This window comes from Argiope bruennichi, chromosome 3 (assembly GCF_947563725.1).
Source record: "Argiope bruennichi chromosome 3, qqArgBrue1.1, whole genome shotgun sequence".
Taxonomy (NCBI): Eukaryota; Metazoa; Arthropoda; class Arachnida; order Araneae; family Araneidae; genus Argiope; species Argiope bruennichi.
In genome coordinates, this window is record NC_079153.1 from 2,128,322 (window position 1) to 2,145,964 (window position 17,643).

The following is a 17,643-nucleotide window of genomic DNA, read 5'->3' on the forward strand; positions in this document are numbered from 1 at the left end:
AGAGGTCTAAAGCTAGGAAGTCTTGAGATCGAATTTTTTAGGCTATTAAAACATTTTCTCTAGACTTCGTATGCGAGAAAGTAGAAAAGATCGAACAGCATTCGGTATTAGATTGTATGCGTGCTACCTTTGTCACAGATAAACAGACGGACAGTTGTCATGTCAAACATGTGTTTTTCGAATCGGGAGAGGTCTAAAGCTAGGAAGTCTTGAGATCGAATTTTTTAGGCTATTAAAACATTTTCTCTAGACTTCGTATGCGAGAAAGTAGAAAAGATCGAACAGCATTCGGTATTAGATTGTATGCGTGCTACCTTTGTCACAGATAAACAGACGGACAGTTGTCATGTCAAACATGTGTTTTTCGAATCGGGAGAGGTCTAAAGCTAGGAAGTCTTGAGATCGAATTTTTTAGGCTATTAAAACATTTTCTCTAGACTTCGTATGCGAGAAAGTAGAAAAGATCGAACAGCATTCGGTATTAGATTGTATGCGTGCTACCTTTGTCACAGATAAACAGACGGACAGTTGTCATGTCAAACATGTGTTTTTCGAATCGGGAGAGGTCTAAAGCTAGGAAGTCTTGAGATCGAATTTTTTAGGCTATTAAAACATTTTCTCTAGACTTCGTATGCGAGAAAGTAAAAAAGATCGAACAGCATTCGGTATTAGATTGTATGCGTGCTACCTTTGTCACAGATAAACAGACGGACAGTTGTCATGTCAAACATGTGTTTTTCGAATCGGGAGAGGTCTAAAGCTAGGAAGTCTTGAGATCGAATTTTTTAGGCTATTAAAACATTTTCTCTAGACTTCGTATGCGAGAAAGTAAAAAAGATCGCACAGCATTCGGTATTAGATTGTATGCGTGCTACCTTTGTCACAGATAAACAGACGGACAGTTGTCATGTCAAACATGTGTTTTTCGAATCGGGAGAGGTCTAAAGCTAGGAAGTCTTGAGATCGAATTTTTTAGGCTATTAAAACATTTTCTCTAGACTTCGTATGCGAGAAAGTAAAAAAGGTCGAACAGCATTCGGTATTAGATTGTATGCGTGCTACCTTTGTCACAGATAAACAGACGGACAGTTGTCATGTCAAACATGTGTTTTTCGAATCGGGAGAGGTCTAAAGCTAGGAAGTCTTGAGATCGAATTTTTTAGGCTATTAAAACATTTTCTCTAGACTTCGTATGCGAGAAAGTAAAAAAGGTCGAACAGCATTCGGTATTAGATTGTATGCGTGCTACCTTTGTCACAGATAAACAGACGGACAGTTGTCATGTCAAACATGTGTTTTTCGAATCGGGAGAGGTCTAAAGCTAGGAAGTCTTGAGATCGAATTTTTTAGGCTATTAAAACATTTTCTCTAGACTTCGTATGCGAGAAAGTAAAAAAGATCGAACAGCATTCGGTATTAGATTGTATGCGTGCTACCTTTGTCACAGATAAACAGACGGACAGTTGTCATGTCAAACATGTGTTTTTCGAATCGGGAGAGGTCTAAAGCTAGGAAGTCTTGAGATCGAATTTTTTAGGCTATTAAAACATTTTCTCTAGACTTCGTATGCGAGAAAGTAAAAAAGATCGCACAGCATTCGGTATTAGATTGTATGCGTGCTACCTTTGTCACAGATAAACAGACGGACAGTTGTCATGTCAAACATGTGTTTTTCGAATCGGGAGAGGTCTAAAGCTAGGAAGTCTTGAGATCGAATTTTTTAGGCTATTAAAACATTTTCTCTAGACTTCGTATGCGAGAAAGTAAAAAAGGTCGAACAGCATTCGGTATTAGATTGTATGCGTGCTACCTTTGTCACAGATAAACAGACGGACAGTTGTCATGTCAAACATGTGTTTTTCGAATCGGGAGAGGTCTAAAGCTAGGAAGTCTTGAGATCGAATTTTTTAGGCTATTAAAACATTTTCTCTAGACTTCGTATGCGAGAAAGTAAAAAAGATCGAACAGCATTCGGTATTAGATTGTATGCGTGCTACCTTTGTCACAGATAAACAGACGGACAGTTGTCATGTCAAACATGTGTTTTTCGAATCGGGAGAGGTCTAAAGCTAGGAAGTCTTGAGATCGAATTTTTTAGGCTATTAAAACATTTTCTCTAGACTTCGTATGCGAGAAAGTAAAAAAGATCGAACAGCATTCGGTATTAGATTGTATGCGTGCTACCTTTGTCACAGATAAACAGACGGACAGTTGTCATGTCAAACATGTGTTTTTCGAATCGGGAGAGGTCTAAAGCTAGGAAGTCTTGAGATCGAATTTTTTAGGCTATTAAAACATTTTCTCTAGACTTCGTATGCGAGAAAGTAAAAAAGATCGAACAGCATTCGGTATTAGATTGTATGCGTGCTACCTTTGTCACAGATAAACAGACGGACAGTTGTCATGTCAAACATGTGTTTTTCGAATCGGGAGAGGTCTAAAGCTAGGAAGTCTTGAGATCGAATTTTTTAGGCTATTAAAACATTTTCTCTAGACTTCGTATGCGAGAAAGTAGAAAAGATCGAACAGCATTCGGTATTAGATTGTATGCGTGCTACCTTTGTCACAGATAAACAGACGGACAGTTGTCATGTCAAACATGTGTTTTTCGAATCGGGAGAGGTCTAAAGCTAGGAAGTCTTGAGATCGAATTTTTTAGGCTATTAAAACATTTTCTCTAGACTTCGTATGCGAGAAAGTAAAAAAGATCGAACAGCATTCGGTATTAGATTGTATGCGTGCTACCTTTGTCACAGATAAACAGACGGACAGTTGTCATGTCAAACATGTGTTTTTCGAATCGGGAGAGGTCTAAAGCTAGGAAGTCTTGAGATCGAATTTTTTAGGCTATTAAAACATTTTCTCTAGACTTCGTATGCGAGAAAGTAAAAAAGATCGAACAATTGTATCAGATTATCGCATACAATCGTATTAGATTGTATGCGTGCTGAATTTCCCACTCCATTGAGTAGCAAATAATAAATCTGGGACTAAACTATCTATTTACTTATTCCATATATTGTAACGAGAAACGAAATCTTACATTCAAAAATGTTCTTGAGCATCCACCCTTTTCATTCTAAAGTCCCATAGTGTATAGGATAAAAAATAAAATATGTATTTATTAAATATTAAATGACTTTTCATTATTGTTTTATTAAATAATGCGTAATCTAATGTATAAATCAAAAATGTCTCTATTCAAAAATTATTTTTAGGATTTCGTATTCAGAATTCTCTAAGTTCCGCTTCTACTCCCTTAAACGCCTACACACTTTATAGAATATTAATACTTTAAGCTTCTTAGTTTTTTTAAACATGTTTTGTTCATTTTTATCTAAGAGCTCGAGCTATCATCAGCTTATGGTTGACTTTAGCATTTTGCGCGTTATTAAATTTTTTCTTTCCATCCGATTCATTTTCTTTCCATTTATTCTAATATAATTTAAAAGTTAGGACATATTTAGTTTTCATCGAAGAAAATTGTAATAATTAGAGTAGCATATCTAGATAATGAAAACGCATTAAGAAATCGGTATGCTTGCTACAATATGATTGTATTTATTTAAAGCCTTCTAAGTGCTTAAACTTGAAAAACTGTTCTTAGTGAATTTTCCCTTATTATTTGACTTAAGGTACTGAAAGATTTGATTAAAGGCTCTGTCAAAATTAATTTTTTTATCTTTCGTAAAAAAACAACTCGTTACAAATCGCATTTGTTGAAAATTCCTTTTTTTTTAATTCTTCACTGTTGCATTTCGATGAAAAATGATAGTTTTTATCATGAAAGACAGAAAATGAAGTTGTATGTATTTTTTTTATTTCCTTTAAGGTTTTTTTTTTTTTTTTTTTTTTTTAAAGATTCGTATCTATCTTCACAAAAGTTTGAACTTCTCCATGGAGTTGATTCCAACTCACGTGACATAAATCAAATGCCCTGCACCAAGCTAATTTTGAAAAAAATAGTGCATACTGCGGAAAGGAGAAAAATATGGTATCATACACTGGCATAGTATCACACAATTCTGGTATTAGACTCTGGACAATTTGAAATAAGACATTAGATCCCACTGTGGAATTATTTCTGTCACATGAATACTATGTCATAAGAAATATGTTCATCCTTACTGTAAGATGTTTCTGAAATTAGAGACATTAAAGGAAAGCAAGCCTCTCAATTACTTTTTGTATCTCTAGAATTGTTAATACATCAACATATGAACACACTTCGAACCAATTCGGAAACTGAACATTCTATAACAGTTTTCAGATAATATCGATCATAATGGTTTTTCTGGTTATCAATCGTAATGTAATTTCAACAATGTGTCCAAAAATCGTATCCATCAATGACGGTTTTTATAGCTCCATCTCTGTCCTTTTTCAATAATGTACACGCCCTAATGCCTAAATATAAATCTTTAAATCCATAATCTAATCTAAAACCATAATCTTAAAATCTAAATCCATAAAATGCCTAAATCTTTCTGCGTCTCTATATATTGAGACACAGACGAGAAAAGGAAAAAAGGAATTGATTGTCTAAGTATAGTTGAAAGTAAAATACTCCCTCTGATTTTATTTTCAAAGCAAAACAGAAATTTAATACGATGTTATGAATTAATATTTAATACGATGTCTTCAATTAATATTTTCTATTCATACAAATTGTTCCTATTTCCTTATCCAAGAGAAACAAATGCATCAAAAAAGGTAAAAAGGTATTTCTTAAAAAACTCCCAAAACAGTGAAAGATTCAACTCGAGAAATATATGATTTATATTAGAATTGGGGAAAAAATGGAAAAAGTAAAAATCATTACGAAAAGAAAAATTTATTTAAAAAAAAGAAGAAAAAAAAAGATTGTCATTGCTGTTAGAAATTCAACTCGTCTTAGGGAAGCAGACAAAAAGAATAAATGAAACACACTTGCTGATAAAGAATAACATTCAGTAATGTGTCGATAAATCAAGACCTTTCGCGAATCGCCGTTCCATATTATTTTAGTTTTAAAGATCGTAATTGCAACTAGATGTTTTTACCGATTGATGAAACAATAATGAAAATTTTAGAGCATTTATTTTTTATCAACAATGGGCACTAAATCACCAAACACATTTTATTTGAAATTCACCTTTTAATTATGATAGAAAATAAAAGTATAATTAGTAAGTGTAATAAAAGTAAATAAATAATTTGTTGGCGCCAATAAGTCAGCAGAACGCTCCGCCTACTAATTTTGTAGCGCCACCAAGTGGTGAAATGATATAACCTTTTCAGTGTGTGTGTGTGTGAATACCACAGAGAGTGTGTGTTGAGAATAAAGCAATGGAGATTCAGTCCAAGAGTTTGTGTTTCATTTATATGTGATTGAGTTTTATAAAAACTGAGCTATCGAGGGCCAAATTATTATCTATAAAATTTCCCTTCAATTGAACCAGTAATAAAATTACGCCTAATAAATCTGGTTTATTGTATTAAAATTATTTAACCGGATAATGATTCAAAATAAATTTTAAAACAGCTATATTTAAATGGACACTAAAGCAAATAATTATAAATATGTGTACATTTTTGTCACTTTAAAAGGCATCTAGAGAGGGGCGTTTTGTTAAAGGAATAATAAATGCCAGAATGGATGCTTGCAAATATATAAATTGCATCGACCTCTCATTCCAAAGCTACGCGAAGGCTGAATCGAGCACAAATGATGAGTCTTGAATCAATTATCAAACGAGCGAACATTTTACTCACGAGTAGCAACTTAAGCGTGCACTAGATCGTGACATGGGTTGGAAAGCGGATGTCGAATTCAGGGATTGGAAAGGGGAGGCTCAGATGTCTGTTTAAAACTGACAAGGTTCGTCCTGAAATAGCATTATTTGACTTGTTTGAATTTGTGGGTTTCGAATCGCTTGGTCAACACAAGCCAGTTGAATCTTAAATTTTCAAGAAAGTCGCGGTGGCCTGGTGGTAAGGGCTCGAATTCGGAACCGAAGGGTTTCAAATTCGATGCCCGATTCCATCAGAGAACCGTCGTGTAAGCGTGTCTGGTACACGTTAAATCCGTCGGGGCGAAACGTCCTTCCTCTGGAGAGGGGCAGAAGCTTGGAGGGGAGATGCCAGCTCACACTTCGTTCTCGTCATCTGACCGCGGTTCAAACTTACGAGGTCCGACCCAAATAACCCTAGGCTGCTTTAAAACGGGATGTTAATATAACCAAAACTAATTTTAAATTTTCAAGAGTGTATGTAAACAGCACAAATAAATAATTAGATCATATAATACTTCAAAATTTTGAGAGAAAAAAAAATGTGCATGTATACAAGTGATTCCATTTTTTTAGGTTTAATTCTTAGATTTAATTTTATTCTTGCACGATTTTCTCGCTTCTATACTGAACAGATTTAAACGACAGAATATGAAAAAACGAATGATTCGTATTGAGTGAAGTGATCCATTAAACAGGATATTTTCATCTATCAAATTTAGAAGATATTTAAATTCAGACAATAAAAAGCATGTATTTCGTGAATATTTTTTCTGATTGGATTTATCTTCTTCTAATCGATCGAGTGATTTTTTTGAAGTTTTTTTCGCTCGCCCTCCAAGCAAATATTTCACGGGGAATGGGTTTTTCATTCGATCGGTTATTGCCGCAATCCGACATCAACACCTGTTGCAGCTGTTGCGTAAAAGCAATGCTTTTGACGTCCCTCAGATAAAAAGGGAAAACTGGAAGCTTCAAAGCTGTCTCCATTTTTCCGCCATTATCATTATTCAAAAAATTGCGTGGAAACATTACGTGGGCTCATTAATAACTGTCGGAGAATGCTTCAACATTTTAAAATGAATTATGAAAACTATTAAAACCAAGTGGAGTTTTCATATATCTTTATCATAGTAAGTAGACAATCGAATATGTATTTGGTAGAATCATTCACCATTATGATCAAAATTTGAAATTGGACAATAATATTGTGGAAAGACAAGATATCAGCTTTCATTTATTTGTTATGATGTTCAATTATTGCGTTCATTTTCCCTCGAACAATGAACCCATTGACGGTGAAAGCATTCGCAATGGTCTGAACTCTCGGTGAGTCACTTGGAGTAAGAAAGGCATCTCGTGTAAGTGAATAAAAAATCACTGAGTATAAAGATGTCCTTTCGCTTCCCTAAAGGATATAATAATGATGGCGTTGACGGGTCATACCTTCCCGGTAATGCGCCGATGACGACTTTTTTGTAGCTATTATATCCGTATTGGTGTTAGTACCAGACAGTCATTCAGATAGACTGGAAGGTCAAGTCCTCATAAATCACACTTCAAATGGCGAAACGAAATATAAAATTTTGTCCTGCTTCTTGCATTTCAGATTTTTCATGATTGTTTGAAAATGAATGCGCAGACGATGTTGAAGCCCATATACCAAAACTTGATGTAGGTCCATTTTTGTAAGAAGGCAAAATATTAAATGCTATTCGCCTTGCTCCTTCTGTGTTTGGGTTGTCGTTTAGAAACGGATTTCATTCAGAAAGAGAGTGCTTTTTCAGTCTCGGAAAATTTCAAAACATAGAAATTCGTCAAAATCTTAAGACGGTTTGACATCCACTCTTCTTGACGATTACACTATTTTTCCCATGAGTATGAAAAATTAAAAATTTCTTTAGCAACAAAACAAAATCAGAAGTGCAGTCGTTGAAACATACATGAATGGTTTCCATCCAGAAGGATTCTATGATAGTAACTTACATAATTCTTCACTGAAAATTATTACTGATTTCTATTTTCCTATTCTCCTTTTATTTTATTATAAATAGACTCAATTTATAATGTATACGATATATATAATATATACGATATTTAAAAAGAATAGTTCAACATTTGGACTCAAAATAAAACATTTGGTTACCAAAATAAAAATAGCAATCTTTGGTACCCTAAGCGTTCATAAGGAACTCAGATTTTGTAATCGATTCAAGGGTTGGGTCTGGGGAACTCTATCATATGCTGTACCCACATAGATTTACTCTGACGCAGTGAATCCTTTTTTTTCCCTTTAGATTTCTCCAGAAGATGGTGAATGGAGGAAGAGTAGGGGCCTTCTAATGATATACCTGGGGGTTATGAGTTTTCTTTTAAAAAAATAACGAAAAGATTCAGAACTTTAGTTAAGTCAAGTTTAGTTATATTAACGTCCCGTTTTGAAGCAACCCTATGGCTATTTTGAATCGCGGTCAGTTGACGAGGACGACAAATGAGTTAGCACCCCTATCCAAACTTCCACACCACACCAGCGGAAGGACGTTTGGCCCCGATGGATTTAACGTGCCCCAGACCCGCTTACACGACGGTTCTTCGGTGGAATCGGGTTATGAACCTGAAACCCTTTGGTTCCGAAGCCGAGACCTTACCAACAAGTTACCGCGGCCAATTTGGCTAAGTCAAAGTTTCAGCTTCTGTCGCTGATTTTCTGCATACAGAATGCGTAGTACAGCAATGTTTTTTCGCTATGGCTCGAAGATGGAGGGGTGAAAATAATAGGCAACCATTCATGATATATGAATTCATGAACTTTCATATGAAACAAAATATGTCGAAATCGAACAAATGTTTGGTGTTAGGTGATGAGTAGTTGATTTTCATTATTATTTTAAACTATGCATTTTACGTTTATTAGTAAAATAAAGAAAAAGAAGCAAGCATGTTGAAGTTTCACCATTGGCTTATCAGATAAAATTGGATCGAAAGAAACATAACAATTTTCTTTTGCTTAAGTTTTTGGTATATCCGAGTTGTGCTCACAAATTTATAAAGACAAACGTCTTTAAGCGGAATGGATCTAAAATCTGATACACATGTTGATAATATCATAATTTCATTGTATTAGATTTTAAATAGCATTTTTTTTTAATTACCGCGTCCACATTCTATACAGCTGGGTCTTCTCGCTGTCGTCTAAAATTTAATAGAAATCTACAACTTCGACTTTTAAATTTCACCTGTCTAACGAGTCGCGTTTTGGGGACATCGCGTTCATGAAGCTGACAGAATCTCGACGATTCGGAAAGGTCTGAAACGCAAAGATTCATCGAGGTCGAAATTTTTGACGATTAAAGAATTTTCTCTTTATAAAAAAAAGATGCCATCCGCTGCAATAATATAATATTTATTATATTGCAGATGACTTAGCTACCTCGCGCTTCGTAGGCAGCCCTTTTGCCTTGAACTCTGACCTTTAGAAACAGAGCACTGTATCTCAAAAAGAAAGGAAGTTTAGACATAAAATAAGTGTCCATATCTATAGCACAATCTTATCATTTATGATTTATTAATAATTATTTGAAAACAATGAAGCATTGAGGAGCGCTATTTTTCAACATCGCAATGGTTCTAGAATTTAAATACGATAATAGTTATTCATTGCACTGTAATAAAATGAACCATCTATAAAACGATTTTGCTTTCTGCTATGTGAATCTCGAAGTTATGAATAAATATAATAAACACTGAAAGATTCAAAATGGTGTCATGTCCTTCTGAGTCATTAAATCCTTTCTGCCAATTTAATTTCGGACATATCTTTATGAAAAAAGCCATTTGCACTTAGTGTTACGTCGCATACATTAACTGCAAATGGTTTATGGCATCTTATATCTGCAAACTTAAGAGCGTTTGTTTGTTAAGAGCGTTGCGTTTGTCATGAAACAATGGTTTTGATGACTTTCATCGGTTGTGCTAGATGCGCAATTAAAAGTATCTTCTTCTCCCGGATGAATGAACAAGTGCTTCATGAACACAGGAAAAACGAAACATGAAATAACATACCTATACATTTCATTTCTAAAATATTTTTAACTAAACAAAAAAATGTTCTACAAAAGTAAGCTTTTATTACCACGTGTACTTAATAGTAGAAAATAAATCTGGTATAGGAAAATGAAAATTAAAGAAGCCTGAAACGCAAATACAAATATTTTAAGCACATTAGAATTTTATTCAAGTTTATAATATGTTTGAAGAGTATTAATATTCTGATAATATCTTTCAGATAATATCGATTTCGTCTTTATCTCTCTAGAGCATTGTTTTCCGAAGTTCATGCTTTTATAATTTTTGCTCGCTTTTTTCAGATTTTGGATAAGATGTTATTTTCTGCGCCATAAGCATATTTGTATTAATAATTACTTTCATCTTTTTTATTTAGGTAGTTATTAAAATGTTTTAAAATAAATATTGCACCATATTAATCATTTTTCCTTCAAATTTGCTACTATATATTGCCTTCTCATTTAGAATCAAAATGACATTAAATTTAATTTATTAATTGATAACTAAGGTCTAGAAATATTAATATAACATGTTATTAAATGCAACATCTTATTGATCAAAAATTCAAAATTCTTGTAGAACATCAAGTAAAGAGTGAAAAAACGATTACAAAATTTCATATTTTAAAAACGTGAAAGATGTTATATAAAAACTTGTAAAAATGTTTCCTTTATTTAAAGAAGAAGACTTAAAAATATACCAAAATTTAATTAGCAATTTTATAGTTAAAAAATGCTTAAGAATTCTTTTTCAGAAGTTCCAAAAAACGTGCAATGGTTAAAACTTTCACTCAAACTTTTCAATAGAATCTTGAGATTTTTCTTTGGCAATAGAGGAAACTTACTTCTTCTCCAAGCCCGTTGGAGTACTGAAGCTAGTCTTGTTAACTCTTTCGAACCGACTTATACATGATTAAAATTATAAAAGGGGTTCTTCCTACGATAACCTATATTAGAGGAGGATTTATTTAACCAATAAGGAATGATCTCTGGGACGCGAAGACCCATTACTGACGAAATGGTTAAATGATGATCTCACTTTAGTATGATGCAAACTTTAGAAAAATGAATTGGCAATTCAGGTATGGTAATTATTGTGGGATTGAATTTTATTTAAAATTACATAATCTTTCGACGAGCATTGAAGTTCGTAAGTGAACCCTAAATCTTAACTTCTCACTTTTTTCATTGACAGTGCCAAGAACATTTTATTAATTTGCTTTTCAGTAAAAGAAAATTCGAGTAATCAGATTGTATGGGAAGTAATATTATTACATGTAAAAACGAACCAAAAGAAGTATTCTCCCTGCGTTTGAATGATAAGCCTAGACATTAAGGCTAGTTTAGTGCAATGGAGGAAACTAAGTATGGATATGAGGTGTCAGCTGTTGTATCCAAAATTAGATAGAAATCTATGTTGTCGAAAATGAGGTCACGTGCCAAGTTTCCTTGCATTTTTTTTTTTCCGCTTGGGCGAACGAGACTTTCCCTTGATGGATTTCATCTAAAATTTGGTAGAAATCGGGGAATTTGGTGAAAACAGTCGACATACCAAATTCGATGTCTCTAGCTCAATGCGTTTTAGTTTTAATTTCCATGACAACAGTCGGATAGACATAATTTCAAAAATGCTTTCGGAGGAGATGAGCTTCAAGGACTTCTGAAACATGAAGATTCATCGAAATTCAAGATAAATTTTTTTAACAATAATAACATCTTTTGTTTGTAAACGAAAAATAATAAGGAAAGTTGAACATTCAGTGTGCTTGGTATCTTGGCGAGTTTCTTGAGACTCAACAGGATTTAACATCGAGAATATTAGTTCACTTGCGCTTCATTTTAACGATTCCATTGACGGGTGCGTTCAGCCTTTGCTAATTAACAACGGAGCGATTGTTGACGATACGAAAAAAAAAAGTACAGAGAAATCTCTTGCCTCTTCAAATCATAATTTTGAATATGAAATTTCGTTCTTAGTTTTCAAGAAAGAAAAATAATATATGAATTAGCTTTAGGTGAATGATTTATGTTTTTTAAGTATGTAGCTGCTAAAGTAAAGAAATTGTGAAAACTTTTGATGAATTTTTTTAGAAATCCTGAAGCGTTCCTCTATGTTTTCTGATTGAGCTCTTTTCTGCGATGGATTCGTGAATATAAAATGCGCATGTCTCATCGTGTCCTCTTAACGCCTAAGCAGTATTCACTTTGAAACACTTGAAATGACCCAATTTATATCATCTAAACTTGGTGATCCTTCGCCATTTAACAGACTGAAAGTGTTCATTCATTTGGCCTAATACTAATATCGATTCGTGCTTTGAATTTGAACGTTGAAGGAGCGTATGGCATCTTCCATTTTTTTCAAGAAAATTTCATTTTGGTTCGTCTGACGAATTTCCAAACGGGTTTAGTTTAAGAGATCTTAATGTATGACTTTAATGTATAGTGAATTTACAGTTTGCATCAACTGCTTATTTAATTTATTACAGCAGTTGCATTACTCTATCTTCTCTTTTGGATAACAGATGTCAATGCCTGATTAGGTACGCATTCCATGGTTCACTGCATTTGTAATTATAATGAGATGGGATGCTGTTTTGTTAAGAGGTGCGCGTGTTAATGTCTTGTGTTGTCGTTTGTGTTTGTTTTGTGGGAAATGTGATCATTAAAGAAATGTTTCCGAAAACATACGTCCTCTTGCTTCCACTGCACGAACCATGAAGATCTTCATTCCACCACAATGTTAATTTTATTCGCACATTCTACATTTCACTTTCAATGCTTTTGATTATTCTAACCTCTTTACGAATCAAATATTTAGTGTAATTATATTTATCAAATCTCTCTAATCGAAGCTATTTTAAAATGCCGCCCATTATTTCATGCATATTAAAGGTTGTCGGAGTACAGTTTTATTATAAGAGGAGGTAAACGGTTACTCGCTACAGAAAATCCTCATCTTTCTACAAAAGATTTCCCAAACTATCAATGAAAAGTCTAATTCTTCTAGTTCTAGTATAGTTGATCACATTTTGTATCTTGTTTCTTCCTTTACTTATAGTTAAAAGAAGTGGAAAAGTAAATGAATTGGTGATGATTGTCGATTGATCTAGAATGAATTACATCTTTTCTTTTCCTTTATCTGATGTCTTTTCAAGATTGAACGGACGAGTTCTATTCATTCTTCGTGTTTTTCCCCTTCCAGAATAAATAGGATTTTCAGCTTGAGAAGTTCATTTAATCAAAAGGCGAAATTGTAAGGATGGATCGTCAAGTTTATATCATTTAATCCTGCTTTCATTTCTTGGATGAATGTTTCCTGTTTCTCTTGTGGAAACCTGATTTACTTTAATTATACATATTTTTGAGTATTTTAATTTTAATTCTGAAATACCGTTTAAGTTCTAAGTGAAGTGAATGTCAAATGCTATAAATGCAAATTTATTTTATGTACATAAATGACATTTTTGATACATATAAGAAATTTTATCTTCTATGATTTTTAAAAGACGTTATTTCGAAGCCCAAATGACTTGGCGAAAAGGGTATTATTTTGTTGGTATGAATGGTTGAGTGTATTCATGCATACATAATACAAAAGAATGTTAATTTAATTTCGGGTTGCGAAGTATATTTCGACTTACATTATTATTCCATCATTACACATCGCACGACAATTTGTGACTAGAATTTTAGATGGCCTTCCCGATAATGTTTATTATTTGACTATGATGTACAATTCTTTCTGCATTGAAATTAACTTAATAACATTGACTTTCGTAGAAAGTGCGTCACAATTTCATGTTGGGAGTTTATGATTTATTTACCTATGTTTATCTATTTAATATTTTCGAGTTGAGAGGAAATATTGCAAGTTGTCGAATATAGAGGACATTTCCCTAACGAAGTGTTCTTTAGTGAGCACATATCCTGTGCTCCTGTTTGTAAAAAATGGAAAATTCTAGGCAAAAAAAAAAAAAAAAAAAAAAAAAAAAAAAAAAAAAAAAATCAGGGAACAGTTTTCTTGACTAGTCATCTATTTATTTACATCGAGCCACTCCTTATTTTTATACAATTTCAGGTAAGCAATTCCATTCTACAATTACGAATATTTCTTCAAGAAAATAAAAATTATTTTTTTAGAAACTACTAATTTCACAAGAAACTCGTTGGGTTTTCGTGTGATCGTTAAAACAAATTTGCTCTTGTTTTTCCTCGCGAGCAATTGATCGCTTACACTCCACGTGAGCGTCTACTTTTCTTGACTGCCAAGCAAACAAGAAATCTTTTCTGCTTAGCTTTCAAGACAACGGGCGTGCGCTGCCATTTGGGGTTAGGAAACGGAACTAATCCCGACACAAATGTTAAGCCCATAAATGAAAATTATGTTTTGACTCACAATTATTACATAATATAAATAGCAAAGAATCATAGAATAATAGCAGAACCAGAGGGCAGAAAAATATTAAAAATACATTAAATATTCAAGATGACAACTAATTATGATATTAGAAACAATAAACTATACAATTTTTAAATACATATTATTAATAAGGAATAAGTACTTCCAAGAATGAGCCTAGAAATTAATTTAAAAGACTGTCAGTAATGTAGGAAGACAATAATGTTCATTCAACGGATAAATCACACTGCCGAGAATATTCGACACGCATTGTCATATCATGAGTTTCTTTTCATTTTTTAAATGTATTTTTAATAATTCAGGCAAACAACTTTTTCCCCTTCAAGTTCAAAGAAAAAGAAATTACAGCGGCTGACATCGATTTGGGAATTTTAGAAATGCTGTGCATAGAAACTTTTCGAAAGACAGTCGTTCATCAATCTGTCGGGGGTTTCTTCTTTCAGATGAATTTTACCTGCTATAGCTATGAAATAAAAATGGGTCGTTTAGAAGCTCCAGCACTGATTACTAACACATTTTTAAGCTGAAGAATGAATAAAATACCTGGGTAAGGTCTTATATTGGAAATGTTTCTTTTCAAATATTTTTTTTAATTTCTAAATACAATAATAAGATTCAATTTTGTAAATTTTGCAGAATAAATAAATAAATAAAAATAAAAACTATCAAGCATAAGAACTATTGTAGTGAAAGTTTCTCAAAATTCGCTATTTTTATTTCGGACCAAGTCTATCGTAGCTTTAAATTACAATTGTTTAAAAAGATATATAATGCGTTTATTTTAAAATTAAGAAAATAATGCAGCTTATTAAGAATTTGTAAGACCACATCTGTCCCTAAGTTGTAAAAAATTATAATATAACTGACATCATGAATTATTAGTGGGCACTTTATAAAGGTTTAGATAATTAACCTTACCTTGTACGGTGATTCAAATCTGCTTAACCATTTTGTCTTTTTCTAACTATTTATTCTATAAATAACCTATCAATAAATTAAGATTAAACAATTTACATTCTTACTACACCATTGACTTGAGGTTGTAATTTTTTTAAGAATGCAGTTTAAATTCAATGTAAAAATTTCCAAAAAACTTATTTTAAGTAACATTTCAGTAAAGAAATCATTTTTCCTATATGCTTTGTATTTATTTATTTAAGCATTCGCAACTGCTATTAAATTTCTTTTAAAAATTCGCCCATACATTAATTAAATTCCGTTAAATCAGATTTCTTGTTTTGCTGTTTCGAGACTAATAAAAGTAACATTAGTTAACTTTAGTTTGTCCTGAAAGTTCAGGACTCCTTAGTTCATCTTTTTGACTAAAGTTAAATCTCGAAATCATACAAACAATTCAGCATTTTATTAACATTTGAATTCTGTATTTGGAATATTTTACTTATATTATCTTTTTATATTACGTGGTTTAATTATTCACTTTTGTTTAACATAATTTGTGTCACGTTTGTAAAATTGGAATTTCGTAATCGCCTTTTCACTCACTTCTTGATGTGCTACAGATTACAAATTCTATTCTCGATAGCAACACGTATTTTTAATATTTTAAAAATTAAATTATCATTGAGGATCATAATTCGATTTAAAATGTTTCAACTTTAGTTAGTTTTTTTTAATTAACAGCAAAATTCTTATTTAAGCAAATTCAGATTTTTTTTAAATTTAACTAACGATATGTTATTTGGACGCTTTGTAAATGAAATGAATTATATCCGTGAATGAAAAATAATTTGGAAGTAGAATCTCAATTGCATAGTAGATGCATGCAATAACAGCACCGTAATCAATTGCGAGCAGCAAATTCTCCAAAAATGAGGAAAATTTGATCCGCTTGCAGAGAAGTTCCTGTAACAATTAAGTTTGAAAAATTTTCGACTCTAAAAGCCTTACTTGCTTCTAAAAATAGAAAATAAATCTTATTTTATATTTTTATTTTTCTAACTGAAAATTTTCCAAAATGCTTTAATGAAGTCAACTGCGAAATAAGCGTTCCTATGCATGTCGTCCAAAATGTAAGACTTCCATTATGCAGTGAAAGTATTGCCAGCAAACTGAACTAATTTAAATGTTAACAAGATATATGTTTCGACCAAAAAGCACTCACTTTTTCAGGGTTGTCTGAAGATTCGATCGCTCTCTGGCTGATTCCTTCAGATCTGCTGCCATTTTGGAGATAAACTTTTCGAAATTCGAACGCATGACAGGATCTTCTTTGCGAACACGACTCCACATTTCACGAACATATTCTTCGCTGGAAGAAAATAAAATGATACTCATTCAGGGTAATTTTAGTAACAAATATGATTGAAAAGAAAAAGAAAACTTCAAGGAAAATCTTAGAAGTGTTTGTTTCTATGAGTATAAAAATGATGTTATATATATATATATAATATAAGTATTAAAATCAAGTTAATAGGAAAATCAAATAAACCAAATAAAAAAAGAATCCGGCCTGAAGACTTTTTCAAGGGTCATCCTCAGGCAGGGATTCAAAAAAAGGGATTTTTTTTTGTGAGAGAATGCAGACAAAAAGTCTAATAATGATTCCTCGTGACCCGAAAATCCCCTGAAATTATACCTAAGAGATATGCCATTTTAACAGAAAGGACAATACAAAATAACATATTAGAAGAGGAAAAAACACCAATAAGTAAAAAAACAATAACAAAAAAACAATAAACAGTAAAACACTTAAACCATTAAAGAAAAAAACAAAAAGGAAAGAAGATACCAGCAGCAGGCAAGGAAAATTTAAGCTATCGATTGTGATTCCCGCTTTTTAAAAACACAAAGCTAACGTGTTAAAGGTAAATAATAATTGCAGTCTCCCAGCGCCATCTATTGAGTGATCTAATATGGAAGGAAAGTTCTATTTGTATTTTAGGTAAAGGATTAATCCCAAACCATACCTTGTATAATTAAAAAGTTGACATTACAGTAATCTTTAGGAAATTCATTTTTAATTAAATTTTTAATGAGTTTATTTGATGCATCAATATAGGAATTTTTATTATTGCAAACCCTTTTAATCCTGTTAACTTGTGAGAAAATTAGATTTTTGAAAATTTTAGAGTTTAGATTGGAATGATAGTTACATAGTTTTGTAATTTTAAAGTTGAATTCATCCCTTTTATCGTAGATACCAACTATTGTTTTATCATTAGCAATTTCGATTTTTAAATCCAGAAAGGTAGCCTCAAGTTGATTTTTATTTGTTTCTGTTAGAATTAAATCTTTTGGTTGGTTACTTATATATATATATATATATATATATATATATATATATATATATATATATATATATATATATATATATATATATATATATATATATATATATATATATATATATATATATATAATGCAA

At 32.2% G+C, this 17,643-nt stretch overlaps 1 protein-coding gene across 4 annotated transcripts in view; it reads right to left on the reverse strand.

Annotated features, from left to right (window-relative positions):
* The window catches only part of LOC129962601 (EF-hand calcium-binding domain-containing protein 4B-like), a 132,464-nt gene that overhangs the window by 98,917 nt on the left and 15,904 nt on the right, over positions 1–17,643 (reverse strand). For all 4 annotated transcript variants that reach the window (XM_056076415.1, XM_056076413.1, XM_056076414.1 and 1 more), the window contains exon 4: positions 16,381–16,527. In XM_056076415.1, coding sequence (XP_055932390.1) covers positions 16,381–16,527 — 147 coding nt within the window. The remainder of the gene's footprint in view (positions 1–16,380; positions 16,528–17,643) is intronic.